Source organism: Tachypleus tridentatus, chromosome 10 (genome assembly GCF_004210375.1).
Source record: "Tachypleus tridentatus isolate NWPU-2018 chromosome 10, ASM421037v1, whole genome shotgun sequence".
Classification (NCBI taxonomy): Eukaryota; Metazoa; Arthropoda; class Merostomata; order Xiphosura; family Limulidae; genus Tachypleus; species Tachypleus tridentatus.
The window spans coordinates 42,078,048-42,093,732 of record NC_134834.1 but is presented as its reverse complement, the minus strand read 5'-3'; the positions used below and the strand labels follow the sequence as shown (position 1 = coordinate 42,093,732).

General features: G+C 31.4%; 1 protein-coding gene across 1 annotated transcript in view; it reads left to right on the top strand.

Annotated features, from left to right (window-relative positions):
- LOC143229142 (uncharacterized) overlaps window positions 1-15,685 on the top strand; it is a 57,434-nt gene that overhangs the window by 13,859 nt on the left and 27,890 nt on the right. Inside the window, exon 5 of the mRNA XM_076461024.1 lies at window positions 9,165-9,299. Coding sequence (XP_076317139.1) covers window positions 9,165-9,299 — 135 coding nt within the window. The remainder of the gene's footprint in view (window positions 1-9,164; window positions 9,300-15,685) is intronic.

Below are 15,685 nucleotides of genomic sequence, written 5' to 3'. Positions count from 1 at the left end.
GCTCCGTGCCAGCTGGCAGTCCACTTGGAATGAGCAACGTGACAACAAACTTTTTCAAATCAAACCCAAAATTGGACTTTGGCCATCTATCTTCTGTAAAGTTCGGAAGGAGGAAGTTGTTCTCACTAGGCTACATTGGTGACAGTTTTTTAACTCATCATTTTCTTTTATCTGGAACTGATGCACCAATGTGTAGTTTGTGTAACACTCAAATCACTATCAGCCACGTTTTACTTTCTTGCCATCGTTACAATTCTCAACGATGGCAATATTTTAAACATATTTTTTCCCAGGGTCAATCTGTAACATTGGACAGAGTTATTGGTGATGGTGACTCTGTCCACCTTGATAATGTTTTTAATTTTTTAATGGCCATTAACCTTTTTAATCTCATTTAAGTGTTGCATATTTATTCATTACACCTTTTAATTGTGGTTCTTTTTTTACAGTTTTAATCTCTCTTCTTCAATTTGACATTGGACAATGGCCAGAACATTAAATAACTCGACACCAGGATTGGAAAGGCCAACTTCAGGTGACTAACGCTCCTGTTTGAACTATCCGTTTGAACTACTCGTTAGTCATCCTGGCGAGTTGTTACTATACTTTTGCTGCATATCATTTTACTCTTTTACCACTTAACTTTTTTAGTACTGGCCATATTGACTCATAACCCGGAACCAGGACTGGAAAGACCAACTTTAGGTGACTGACGGTGGTTTTTATACTTACCTGTTAGTCTTCCTGGCGGGTTACGATCATTACCATTCTGCTACAGGTAGTTCTTTACAACTTTGTTGACTGGATGTCAACATTGGTTTTTATGCCATTTTCTGTTTTAATTGCCGTTTTGCTTTTACCTTCATTTACTTTTACAAATTTTACTCCATTTACTTGACTTTATCTTTTTACTGGACATTTGGCTACTCATTATTAATGATTTTGCGGAGTGTCTTTTAAAACTTTTATTCTTTTACATTTTGATAATAGCTGCTATGACACATAACCCGGAACCAGGACTGGAAAGGCCAACTTCAGGTGATTGACGGAGGTTCTTGAACTTACCTGTTAATCTTCCTGGCGGGTTATGATCATTACCTTTTTGCTAGAGTTAATACCTTAGAACTTCTTATACTCTGCCTTCTATCTTAACATTGTAGACTAGGTGTCAACATTGGTTTTATACTTTTTTGTTTTACCTTCATTTCCATTTATGTCTATTACTACATTTATTTATTTTTTTATTTTTTTTTTTACATTTTTACCGAATGTCTGGCGCGCAGATAGCCTTGCTGCTTTGTGCCATAAAACACTAAATCAATCAATCAATCCTTTTCAAATAGGTAAAGAAACAAAATAATAACAGAGTTAGATGTAATAAAAATGACAGACAAAAATATTCATTTGGGTTTATAAACTATGAAAAGATCACCTTAGAAAAGAGGTGACCAATGAAGCAACTTATTAGAGGTAATAGTTAGGGAATATCTCACAATCACAAGACATTTGGCATATTCTCCTATTTTCAGACTATATGCTGTTTATTATTATAATGTTACCAAACATTTCTAAATCAAACAAACGTGCATTCAGAGCTCTCCGTTGATGATAATGAGAGAGTTTCAGATAAGGAAATATTGATGGATGGTGAGCAAAAGATGTAAGAAAAGAAAACAGAAAGGTTGGAATATCTTATCACTATACGTCAAATAAGTTTTAAACTGGTTTAAAAGTAAAACTTGCATGCCTTCATGTATCAGTTTTCATTCCAAAGATGGAATTGCCATTAGAAGGAAGAGCTAAAAACCAACTGTTAAGATAACAAGGAAAGTGTATCCAAAGGTATTTTCCAAAATCCCAATCAGTTTTTAAAAATGTAAAGGTCTGTAAAAAACTCAATTGTTAAAAAAACACCCCAAGGAGTGTGCTGTTTTTTTAGCACAAGGCTACATATTGGATTTTTTGCACTCTGTCTGCTGTAGAAAACTGAACCCCAGATTATAGCAACATTGGTTGATAAACTTATTGAGGAGGGGGAAGTTGCACACCTTAGGGACAACTACAGAAAATTTTGAGGCATAGTGAATCTATATATTTCAGTAGTGTGAAATTTTTTTAAATTAAATTGCTAAATACATTTATTCAATTAATGAAGCAATTGATTAAAGAAATGCTATATTTGAATTTGATTAGTTATTGGTATTTTATAAATGGTAGAGATATTTTGATTCTGTCACTGGCCAATTTATTGATCTTCAGATTGCTGATATGCAGAAGATACAGCTTTCTGACAATTTTGATATGAAATTAGATCTTATGGTGAAATAGCTCTTGATTCTTCTTGATTGGTAACTAAGTGTTCAGCCTATATATATTTTATAGAAAATTAATATTACTAAAGTTAAGACAATCAAAAGGTAGTACTGCATTAAAAACAGCAAATCCAAACCTTTGTCATATTATATTAGTTAATTATAACCTAAAAACAAGCTAAAATAAAAATAAATTACAAAATAATAAAAATGCTGCACTAATCAAAGAGATCCCAGGGTACAAGCTATAATATTGGATATAAAATGTACCCTAGGTTTTGTTGGTAACTGGAGAAGTAAGGCCCACATTGCAGTTGGAAAACACCATCTCTCAGTCCTCTCCTCCATTTGCCACTCTCATATAAAGAAATAAAGGATTAGCAATAGATATAGAAATAGAAATTAGGAGAGTGAGAGCCTGCAGACACTTGTGGGAAGGTGAGTGCTCCCCAAAGTAAAGAAGAAAAATTAATTGAAAAAATGAAAATAAGAGTAAGAAAATAAGGTGCTACCATTTGGGGGAACAAAAGTTAAAACTTACCTCTTGAAGTTAGCATTCCAGCTTCCATGATGATAGAAAGATTGGTAGCCCCATAAACAGGTTATACTAGTATAAGAGTCCCATTGTTATTTAAATAAACTGGTATAGCACCTAACCACCTTCAATTTACTAAGGCTACTGTGAGTAACATGCTCTGAATAAACCTTTATATGTAGCAAGGTGTAGATCCCCATAAAGTAGTGCCAAGTTGTTTAATGACCTTATTCAAAACTAAAAATAGTTATTAGAAATTTTTAGTAAATTTTTTCTAATATTTTATTTCTTTATATTTATTACAGAATAGTTTAATAATTTTTATTTAAAGTTTCTTTATTAAATCCATTAACTATTAATTTTGTATCAGTATTTCAACAATACTGATAAAACTGTATTTTAATACAAATTTTACAATACCTGTATAATTGCAAAGTTATAATGTTTATAACAAAAGGGTATGGTACATTACTATTAAAAAAGAGTAAACCATAAATTGGAAAGGCAAAATATTTTCTTTTTCCAAAATATTTACGTTGATAATACTTATCAATTATTTTAATTTATAAATCTATATAATGTGTATCTGTATTAGATATTAAAGTATTTTCAATTTCTAATTCTGCTGGATGAGTAATGTTGATAACATTATTTATACTAATTAAATCATCTATATATCTGTAACATATGGTAAAAATACCTGGATTTATGCAGTTTTCAATAAATCTTTTCTCATAATAGTAAAGATATAAATTTGCTATATGAGTAAAATATTTTAGCTCCCATTGGAATTCCTCTAATATGCACACACACACACACTTGGCTAAACAGGACTAGTATAATTATATATTGTATATTAATATAATATAATAGATAAGACATCTGCTGTTTAAGTTAGCAGAATAATCTTTGATAAGAAGTACTTTATTCTTTAGAGGAAAATGAGTCAATAAAAAGTTAAAATATTTTAGTGTTAATTTATGATGGAAATGAATACTAAATTCACGAAAATGGATAATAAGAAAAAAACATTTTCATAACAATAAAAATAGAATTAGACTTTCAATGTAACAGAAGCTATGTGAAGAATAGAAGGAATTTGATTAGAACACTGAGGTATAACACTATTGGAAACAAGAAAGGTGTTCTAAGTACCGTGATGGTAGGTTCATGACTTGTAATGTGAATCAAAAATATGAATGAGACAAAACAAATCACGTTAAGAGAAAGCTGTTGTATGAAAAATATCAGACTTTTCATCTGTAATGAGAAATATGGTGTTTGAATATAACTGTTTTGCAAAAACCATTAATTAAAAGTATTTGGCAGCAAAAGGATTCCATGGTAGTAAAACACAACCAAGTGTTCCATGATTACTTTAATAGAAAATATCTGTATTTACACTGTGTAGATGTCTGGCACTATATTGGGTATAAAGAGTATATAGCTTGAATCAGTTGATACAAGTACATGTTTTTTCATTTAGGGTGGTTTGGATGTCATGGAGGCACTAAATTTGAGTGAGTTTTAGTTTGGTTTAGAGGATGGGACAGCCAAAATGGACCAACATGTCCCTTGTCCCTAATCATCATGTTATGTTAGGTTTTCAAGCAATCTACATAAGATGGCTCTTATACATGCTGATACCCATACAGAAGTTGGAAAAAATAATTGAAAAACCTGCTAATTTTAATATTTTATTTATTCATATAGAGTTGTGACCTATCAGTATTAGAGAGCATAGAATTAATATGACATGGAACTATGAAACAAGATGTTCTGTATCAAATAACAATATTGTTCACCATTTGTCTCTGAAAGCTTCTTTTAATCTTTGTAGTGATTTCATTGGTGGAAATATGCTTTGAAACCTAGTTTCAACAACAGACCACAACAGTTTGATATCATTTAAAATCTAGTAACTGTAGTGACCATGTAGGTGTCCAAACTCTTCCTCATTTTCTTAGGATCAGTTGTTAACACTGTTAACAGTTTAACGTAATGCATTATCTTCCTGACACAGATAAGCACCTTTTATAATAAAGTATTCATTCTAATGTGAATCTCGTCTTCATTAAGGTTAAAGTACTTATGTGCTGTTACTTCACCTTTCGGTTAGATCATAAGCTGCTTATAAACCTGTAACAAAAAAACTACCTCTGACTGATGAGCAAGATTAATTCAGGTAAAAATGCATATTAATAAATAACTGATATTTAATAAATAATTAAAGTTGTATTATTAATCTTTACACTAATTAAACTTAATCTAGTTTACACTATAGCAGTTATTATTCATATGACTGATAATATAAATAGTGACTCAACTACTGCTGTGTTTGTCTTATCCAAGCTGGCTTGATGAGCCTTGGTATTAAATAAGAGTAAGGGTAGACTAAGGCAGGGAATTTTGGGGTTGTAACCCCAGCCCCAAGCTAAAGAAAAAGTATATTTTTCTGTTTTGAGGAAAGTGTGTAATGAAAATCATCTGAATCTAATTATGTTTGAAGAGATAGAGGGAGAGAGTTTAGCTGTCGTGTGGTTAGCCTAACCACATATTAATATTGATTTAATATTGTGTAAATTTAGGTTTGATCTTCACATTTTCATAACCCTGTCAGCCAGGGCCATTCCTTATGGCTTGCAGTGTCAATCAAAATTGAGGTCTAGAATATGACTAGACCTAACTTGTTAGGTTATATTGAAAATATCTATGTCTTTCAATTCTTTATTTTCAGAGGCTTCAGATTTTGTTCAATGAAATACTTCCATTATTGTTAACAAGATAAGTGACAGTATTTTAAGCTTTTAGAATATTATAAATTTATTTTTTGTGCTTTTTAAACAGAATTTTTGAATTGTTATCTTGTAAAAAAATCCCTAGTTACTTGTTGACCTTACATTGGCCTACTTACCAACTTTAAAAAAATTTAAAATAAATCTGTGGATGTTGATGACTGTCAACCTCATCATGTTAAATTGAGCTCTTGTTCTCAATCAGAAAGTGCTGAAAACACAATCAATCCTCAACTTTATAGAGACTACAACTCTCAATGGTGTTCATCAACTCCATAAAATTGATTGAGACTGACATTTTAATTAACTAATTTGTGAGACTTCTATAAGTTATTTTGTGCATAATGAATGTGCAAGGATCGTCTCCTAACATGTTTATGTACTTTGTTCAGAAGTTTTTGAAATCCAGATTATGACATTAGTCAGGTACATGGACCAATCATATTACTCTTCTTCTAGTTCTGCCTCTTCTTCTCAAACTTACTCTAACACTTCATTAGCCACTATGGATTTCATAACTCATGAGCTATGGTGTTACATCTCTAACTACCTGTCTTTGGATTGCAGAACTGTTTGTTCCCAACTTTCTATTGTGATGCTTGTATTATGTGAAGTACCTTCCAAACTTGAAACTATTTCATATCAAGTGTTTCATCATATCCATAATACTGTAGCAATTCCTATAGTAAGCCAGACCATATGAACTTTTATTTAAAGGATCTAGTATCCATCCTAGGTGTATCTCTTTTCTTTGTAGATTTGTTTCCATTCTCTTGTTGACTAGGCTACACTTCTTGTTAAGTTACAAATATTCACTAAATATTGGATCTTTCTACTCTGTGACTTATTAAAATTTAGCAATTTATTATTACTTTAGTTATACTTTAACTACAAGTACTTTGCCTCTAACAGGTCTTTATCAGTATGTTATCCAAAATAATTAATTTATATATTAGCTGGTTTATCCATGATTGTCTACCCATATAAAATAATACATCTAGAAAAGTTAAGAACTAGAGTATGTCAAGTCATACTTTTAAAAAATTATCATAACTGGCTGCTTTGTGATAAATGCTGAAGCAGATGAAAAGCAGAAATTACAGGATTCAAGAAAAAGTCTTGTGATGTGTAAATTAATGGTGACTTTCAATTCATTAAATGAATAGAATTTGATATTTCTGTTTTACTTCAAACTATAATCTTATAATTTTATTTGTTATACTTTTGGACTTTAGTGAATAAAAATTTAGTATACATGTGTCAAGAAATTCAAAAATCTATTAAAGATTGTGCTTTATGGATTGAACTTTCTCTTAAGTTGCAGTTGTTCATCATGGTTCTGCAGAAATTTCATCAGTCTATTATAAAAAAAAGAAAAGTACATACAATATCAAATTATCTGATATCAAAATGTAGCCATGAACAAGTTTTATTAAAAAATAATCCAAACAAAGGAAGTATGCAATCAAATATATTTTTGCACAATAAAACTGTTGAATTACAGTTGCACTATAGTCAACTTTTTTTCATAAAGGATCATACTCAATTGCAAAATGTAATGTTTTTATTTCTCCATTTTTTTAATGTTTGTTTTTCATATGTGTATCTCATTCAGACTTAATTTATTTTATGTTCATTTGATTTGAGTTTTCTAGTGATTATATTTACTAAATTACCTAATTAAGATTGTTCCCTTATATCTCTTTTTTTTTTTCCTTTTTTTTTGTCATCTTCATTTATTTTGCACAATTATTTGCTCCCCAGTCACACAACTGTATATCTGCAGACTTACAATGCTAGAATCTGGGTTTTGACACCCACGGTGGGCAGAGTACAGATAGCCCATTGTATAACTTTGTGCTTAACTTCAAACAAACAACAAACACCGTTAATTACATGTTGATTTTATTTCTGTGTATATGTACGCTGACTAACAGTCACTGTTTGCATTGAAGTATACAAATTACTACACTAAAATCATTTTTACTTCATGTTAGATATTGTTGGCATTTACATAACTTTTAAAGGAGTTGGTAGTTCAACAAAAAGAGATTACTCAATTACTTCTGCATACAGTTTACTCACCAGGGGAATAAGATCTTCACTTCCTGTTGTGTTCCTGTGACTTGTAATATTTTACTTTAATATATTTTACTCACAAGCATCATATGCTGTGCTGTATTTAACTTTAACTCTTCTGTATGTTAGCATTATAAATGGAATATGGAAACAGAAGGATGAGTATGTTATACCAAAATGATTTTGGAGTGTCACCACAGTGTTACAGTCCCAATCATGTTATATCTAACAATTGTGCAGCCTAGCAATATCCTTACAGTGCAGTTTCCATTACAAAATGCACCATTGTAAGATTGTTACATACATATCATGCAATTCCTATCTTGATATTCCATAATCCATCTAGTGTATAATCATTATGGTTTCTCACACCCATTTCAACAGTCTGATCAAAAAAAAATCCACAGGCTCTGTACTCACCAATTTGCTGGTTTACAAATAGAATAATGATTACCTATTTCATTCCTTGTCTGCTTGAGGTATTCATCTGTCAACTAGAAAGTGTGACTTTATTCTAGTGAACCCATACTTTGTTAGCCTCATTTGTAGATGGAGATTCTTCTTGTTTATGATACATATGTTGTCTGGGTCCCAAGGGTGGCTTTAGCCATTGACCTTTGTGTTTATTGATTCTCACCTATTACAAGACAACACCTTGATCACTGTGGCTATGGTAGGTCTTGTTGGAGGTCTCTTTATGAATGGCTATGATTACCTAAATTGATCCATATTCCTTTATTTTCTTATACCATTAAGTGTAAATGATAGCCTTGTCTTGGAAATTCTAAATCCTCCATCTGAACACGTCTTCATGATTTTAGAAGGTGGATATTTTGTGTTGGAAAGAGCTTTTTACGTACCTTTTCCAAAAATAATCGTTTTCAAGAGGCATCACCTTATTTATGAAATGCCGTAAAATGAAGTAATGTAATTCTGATACATTTTACTTCATCGTGACTATATTTTCTGTAGTTGTCATTTAACTTATTGATTTTCAGCTTTGAAAATGTTTTATTATTATGTGCTCCACATTCTGTATAACTACTAATTGTTTTAAAATTAATTTGACAAAAGTCTTGTCATTTCAGTGCATGCTTTAATTCTTGTTATTTTAGCAAGGTTTAGAATATTTAAAACATTTTATATTTTTTTGCTAAAGTACAAGTTTTTAAAGTTATGTGCTTCATCATAGGGGTTTTAAGAAGAGTTAAACTTGTTATTAATCAATTTTGTAAGTGTTTGAACTCTGAATAGTGATTTGGCTTACTACTTTTATGTTTCCACACTTCTTTTCTGTGGTGGAGGATAAAATATGTTTAAACTGCAGTTTATTTCAAGAATGATTTTCTAGTTGACCTTTGTTGTTTGTAACAAACCTGCTCTATTTACAGTGTAATAAAACTGGCTTATCATAAAATTTAATACATATGTTTCATTTCTAAGAAAGAGCATTCAACGAAGAATGCTCCACAGATGAAGAATGTCCACCTTTAGATGCCAGCTGTTCTAATGGGATTTGCAGCTGTAACCCAGGTTATAGAAAGGAATATTTTCATGGTTATTTCTTTTGTATAAGAGGTAATGATGTTTCTTATTTTTCAATGTATACATTATTGGCAGATGTTTAACTTAAATCTCAGACTATCTCGGGGTCTACAGTTGTTAAATGGAAAGTTTATTTATGATTATGTAATTATATTCTTTTATTGATTACTAGGTAACATGGCTGAATTTTTATCTATATTCATACGAAATCCCTCATAACATAATTCAAAATATTTTTAAAAGAAAAAATAATACCAATATATATGAACTACAATTAACATTTGAACCCATTACACAGTATTAAATGTCAAAAATCCCACACCATTATCAGCTGAGATCTATGTCAGCTCTTCATTCCTTGTAGGTTAAAAGTAAATATTGTCACAAGCAAAGCTTTATTCAGATTTAGGTTGGAAAAAATAGTTTGGTTTATGTGTATAATGCTTTGTTAGCTTTTGGTGTCCAAAACCGTCTACAGTTTTACAGCAATTCATTATCCAGTCTGGCCGACATATTGAGTGGGTAATACTTACCATAACCCCAGTTATATTAATATGAAAGAAATAAATGATTTAAGACAGTTTGTTTGGTTTTTCGAGGATATAATTATAATTTTTCTTGATTGATATTACGGTTCTCCATCTTGCTTGTCTTCTTTTACTGTGGGTTATTTTAGTATGTTTTGACTCCTCAGAAGATTCATACTTTCTTTGAAGTTTATCAGCTCAAAGTGAAACATGTGTGCTTGTTTATATGCTTGGCATGTAGTCTGGAATATTTTTGCCACATTTTATAGATTTTATGCTATATTCATTAGGAACCTAACATTTTTTTTTTCAATTTAAATCATTTGTTATTGGCCCGGCATGGCCAAGCGTGTTAAGGCGTGCGACTCGTAATCTGAGGGTCGCGGGTTCACATCCCTGTCGCACCAAACATGTTCGCCCTTTCAATCGTGGGGACATTATAAGTGATGGTCAATCCCACTATTCGTTGGTAAAAGAGTAGCCCAAGTGTTGGCAGTGGGTGGTAATGACTAGCTGCCTTTCCTCTAGTCTTACACTGCTAAATTAAGGATGACTAGCACAGATAGCCCTTGAGTATCTTTGTGCAAAATTCAAAACAAACATTTGTTATTTTGTGTGTTTTTTTTTATATAAGTTTTCAAACTTGTATATTGAAAAATCAATAATGCCATGTTAATCTAAAGGTACACTTTTCTGGTTGAAGTTATCAATGATTTCTAACTTTGCATTTTGATTGAAACTTCAGTAATCATCTACATTTAGCATTAAATAACTGATAGCACATGAAGCAGCAATTTTGTTTTTCTAAAATGTACTAGAACTGAAGAAAAAAATTCTTTATTGATTCATGAACAATTGACTTGCTACTCACAACAAGAACACTTGTCATTTACTAAACTCAATTTCATCATCTTTGGTTCAAAAAAGAAAAAAAGTTTACAAATGATGTTCAGTAATATTTCAAAGTTTCTACATTTACAGATAGCAAAAACTACAATTTGGAAGGTAAAACAAAAACTTCAAATTTTTTTGTTTGCTAAGGAAAACTATTACATTAAAAAAACGGACATTAGAATTATATAATTACATGAAAAGTGTTCCTAAAACTTATCAAACAGAATGAGAGAAAGTCTGTGAAATGAAGTGAAAAAATATTAATTAAAGTAATTTATGATCAAACTTAGCATTTTCTATTATTTTTCTTTTCCTTTTCATTGATTAAACAAAAATATTTTTATATTAATTTTTTTTTTTGTCTCGATATCAACATTCTATTGAGATTATAATTATTTTTATAAAACATACTCTTGTTACTGTGCTATACTTGTTTGTATAGGGTTAAGTGTTAAAAAATGGATTCAAAGAAGAATTAAAATTGACTGTTCCATGTGCTGAATGCGAGTGACTAACAAATTACAGCTTCTTAATATATCTTACAGGATCATAATAGTAGGCTTCATGTTGCTCTAATGACTACACATAGACCTGACTTAAGATGTTACACTTTTTAGTTTTAAACTTCTCAAGGATAGTCTGCATGAATGATATTTCTCAGCTTCCAGTTTAAATATAATTATTGTATTCATTGAATTTTATTATTGTATCACAGTGTATACATTTGTTTAATAATATAACACACCAAAAGTTTGCCTACTTTTATGATGGAGTGAAAGGAAATTGTGCTGTGTGTAATGAACTATTTTGAAAATTGATGTCTGGCTGTCAGCATTTTAAACAGGTTTTTTGTAAGCTAATATGGTTGTAACATAGAAAGTAAAATCATTTTTTTTCTATGTGAGTAAGTATCATTATTCCCAAGTAATGCCTCTTGGAGTAACAGAATATATAGATCCTACTTTTGCTAACAAGTAACATTAGTATAAGAATTGTTTTGTCATTTATGATTCAAGATATAATGAGTCATCTTGTTTTCTAGTAATATTTTATCTGTTCTCTAGTATTTGTCCACCTTTGCTTGAATAATTTGATAGGAGTTTTAGTGAATGTAGAATATGCTATTAGCTAGGTTAATACTATTAATGGAAGGCCTGTGTATGTTTGTGAGATATCATATCTGAATTTTTTATTATTATTATAAGTAATAGCAAAACAGAGGATGTCATTGTACTACTTTATAATATTTTTAATATTATGTTTTTTACTTAAACATACATTTATACTTATTGTAACTTAAGCATGTGGACTTTTAATTATAATTAGCAAGAAATTTTTCTTATCAATTGTTCAAGTTAATTCCCGTAGTTTAATTATAAAAGATATTAAAATGTACCTTTTGAATCCAATTTCTTTATAAAATAACATCTAGAGTGGTAGTAAAGTTTTTTTTTTTGGTGCTGTACTCTATTTGATTTTGCATACCCTGGCCAATTTGTCAATAAACTGGAGAACTGAGAGTTTTCAAGAATTTTAAATAACTTCTACTATTCTTGGACCTTGTTTGAAATCAATAAACCATTAAATATATTATCTGCTCTGACTTCAAGGTAGGAACTGAAAATGACAATTAAAACTTAAAAAAATCAAACTGATGTTTATTTTATATTAAGTTCATTATTGTTTTATAATGCTGATTTTAATCTCCTAAAAACAATTAATGTAATGAATAGTGTTGGAGGCACTTATTTAATTATGTGTGTGTATGTAATTCTTATAAATACCTTAGGAATAATGCTAATTATACAACTTTGTAATTCGTAATTATTATTATTTAAAAAACTAAATAATTGTTCACCTTGTATAAATTAGCTTTGCTTCAAAAGCTATGAATGAAGGATTTCCACACAGAATAATGTCTCAATAACTTTTGATCAAAATATAGTTTATGTGCAGTTAAATTTTCATCAGAGGTATGCTTAAAACAATTTCAATTTCTTGTGCTTAACTGTAGTTATGTTTTATTCCCAGTAATGTTCTGCTTTATTGATTTCTCAAAGATATTAATGGTCAAAGTATTTGTAAGTTTTAATTTTTCAAATATTTTAGTTTTACTAAATTTTATTAGTATTACTATAATTATGCTTTAAAATAAAAACATATTTCTATCAAATGTAACTGATTTTTATAACTATGTAAAGCCAAATTTGTAACAGTTTTAAGAATACTAGTGAAACTGTGCATATAATCAACCGCATTGTGAAATTGTATGCTCCAACATCATACCTCACCTCCTCTCGCACAACAGCTTATCTCATTTAGTATTGCCTTTTATGTGCACTTCCCTTGATACTCCCACTTATTTCACGTTTATTGTGGTACAGCATGCCTTGTAGTATGCAAATAAGCATGTAGTAATCTTGTACCAGTAGGAGTGCAATATACCCTCCTGGCACAATTGTGTCCCTCTATACTGTAGAATCTAATCTTCACTCCTTGATTTGGCACACTTGAGTGTTTTCACGTTTCTACTTCTTTTTTTTTTTAATGTTTAACATAATTGGTTCAACAAATGACTTGGTTGTTTTTTTCTTTTGGTTTTTGCCCTTCCAGTGGCACAGTGGTATGTCTGCAAACTTACAATGCTAGAAACTTGATTTTGATACATCTAGTGGGCAGAGCACAGATAGCCCATTGTCTGGCTTTGTGCTTAATTACAAACAAACAAATCATTCAATTTTTATTATGTGATAATTTGTGGATTGAATTTGCTTTAACATTTCAAGTTCTCCTTATTTGATTTTACAAGCTTGTGTCTAGAATTTTAACACTTATTACTGTAGTCCTGCTGTCATTTCAGTGGCATTAGGCTCCATTGTCTCAGTTTAATCATTTCAGCATTCTTTTTCTTTGAATTTGATTTTTTCATGTAGCCTGCTAGGTCTCCTGTACCAAGACTAGATAAACTTCTCCCTGGTATATCTGGTTTAATTGTTGTTGTTTAGGATGGCTTTTTACCACCCCAAGGGCTAAGCTTAAGAAAGTTCCCATGTTTTTTGTCTGCTATTTGTTAACATAATTTACCAAGTATGGCACCTTTTGTCTGTTTGTTAGTTTAGCCTTTCTATACAGATTTCAGTGTGCATGTTGATGACTTTGTAATCCAGCTACATTATGCAATATGCATTTTTTCATAGACTTTTAAATCCCTGAGTCTTTCATTCAAGTATGGGAATCAAACCCTGCAAATTTCATGTACTGTTCACAGGCCCAGTTTTCCTGTTTTTGTCTGTGCTTTCCCCCATGCTTTATTACCTTTTCCTCCACACCTCTTTTCATCATGTCTATCCACCAGATTCCCTGTGGAATTTTCAGGGGAGACTCGTTCCTTCCCTTTCTTTTTCTATTTTTGCCCCTGTATACTTGGCTCTTTTATTGCTTAAACCTGCTTGGTGGTATATACTGTTTTATCTGGGGAATCTTCTTTCCAATTCTCCATTGCCCTTTGTTTAACACTATAAATTTTGTCTCTTCATGTTTGGGGGTGTTTCTACCTTGTTGGAATCCAGGTTGGCACCTTTGTGTCAATTATCGTCCTTATTTTTCAACATTCATAACTGTATTGTGTTCACTCCTGTGTCATGCCCTCCTTCTCCTTCCCTTTTCTCAGGGTCTTCCTTCTGTGTTTTGGGAGCAAGTCACATCTATTCCACACACTTACTGTAGATATATAGATGCTTAATATGTGGTTAGTGCTCACTCTTTCTCATCCTCCACTCCTCACAAACCCTTACATTATCTTCTCTTTCGAGATAACATTTTTCTGTGAGAAACAGTACAAGTTCTGCATTGGCATGCTATCTTACCAGTCACTTACTCTTATCTGAAGTTCTGTTTTTGCTTGTTTTAAAACATTCTTCCATTGTGTTGGTCATTTTGTGATTATTTTTCAGCCTTACTCATTTCATTAACTTTTCTTGGGCAACTTTGGAGTTTTTTTTAACCATTTGTTGTTCAGACAAATAAGGTGAATGTCTTGGATGCTTCCTTTCACATCCATAATTAACTCTGCAACTCAGTGTTGCCTTCATTCTTGTTCTCAGGGATGGGGAATGGGACTTTTAATCATGCACTTTACTGTTGAGTCTAGCTGTAATTCTCTATGTTTCTGTCAGGTAGTGAAGACTCTTGCCACTTCTCCATGTTCACGTGGATTACAGTTTCTTCACACCTTTGTTTTGGTTGCTAGTCATGGGTCAAGTCTGTGTTCCACATCACTCTTCTGGAACTTCTTGCAATTTATTGGGTGTTGGATTATTTTTTGCCTTTGGCATATGGTAGGTTAGTTTGAATCATTCTCAGAATTTGTCCACTGTTTCTTCCACCTACGGACTAGGCTGCACCTATTCTCATTTGCTTTGTTTTTAAATGTGGAATCTCTTCTTTTGGGACCACTCATTGCACATTCACCTATTAGCTTATCATGTTCTGGGTGCTTTCAATCTCGTAGATTGGTTATCTCATCCAAATAAGATTCTCCCCCATGACCTGATTCTCAGATGCTTTGTTGGTTATGCTCCCAGGGGTGTTCTTTTCTGCTGATTAAGTTTACTACACTTTTTACAAAAAACTTGCACTGTTCTGATGGGATATACTTTCTGTCTGAATTACCTCTTGTAATCCTGCCCTCTTATCTTTTTCCTGCTTTACCCACACTTTGGCATCATATGGGATGTCTTTTAGTATGTGAAGTGATCCCAACTACACATTTCTAGCATTTCTTAACTCCTATTTGGTCTGCCTTTTATTCTTTGGTGTTTCTTAGGGAATTTAGTGTCTACTGCAGATGGTATTTGTACCATATTTTCTTGCATATCTACACCATTCCATATTTTTATTAGGCTGTAAGTGGGGTAAATGAGAGTATCAAGACTAGTGGTGAGATAAAATTTGTGCATAAAAATGGTAGCACTGTATGATAAAACTATTATATTTGAG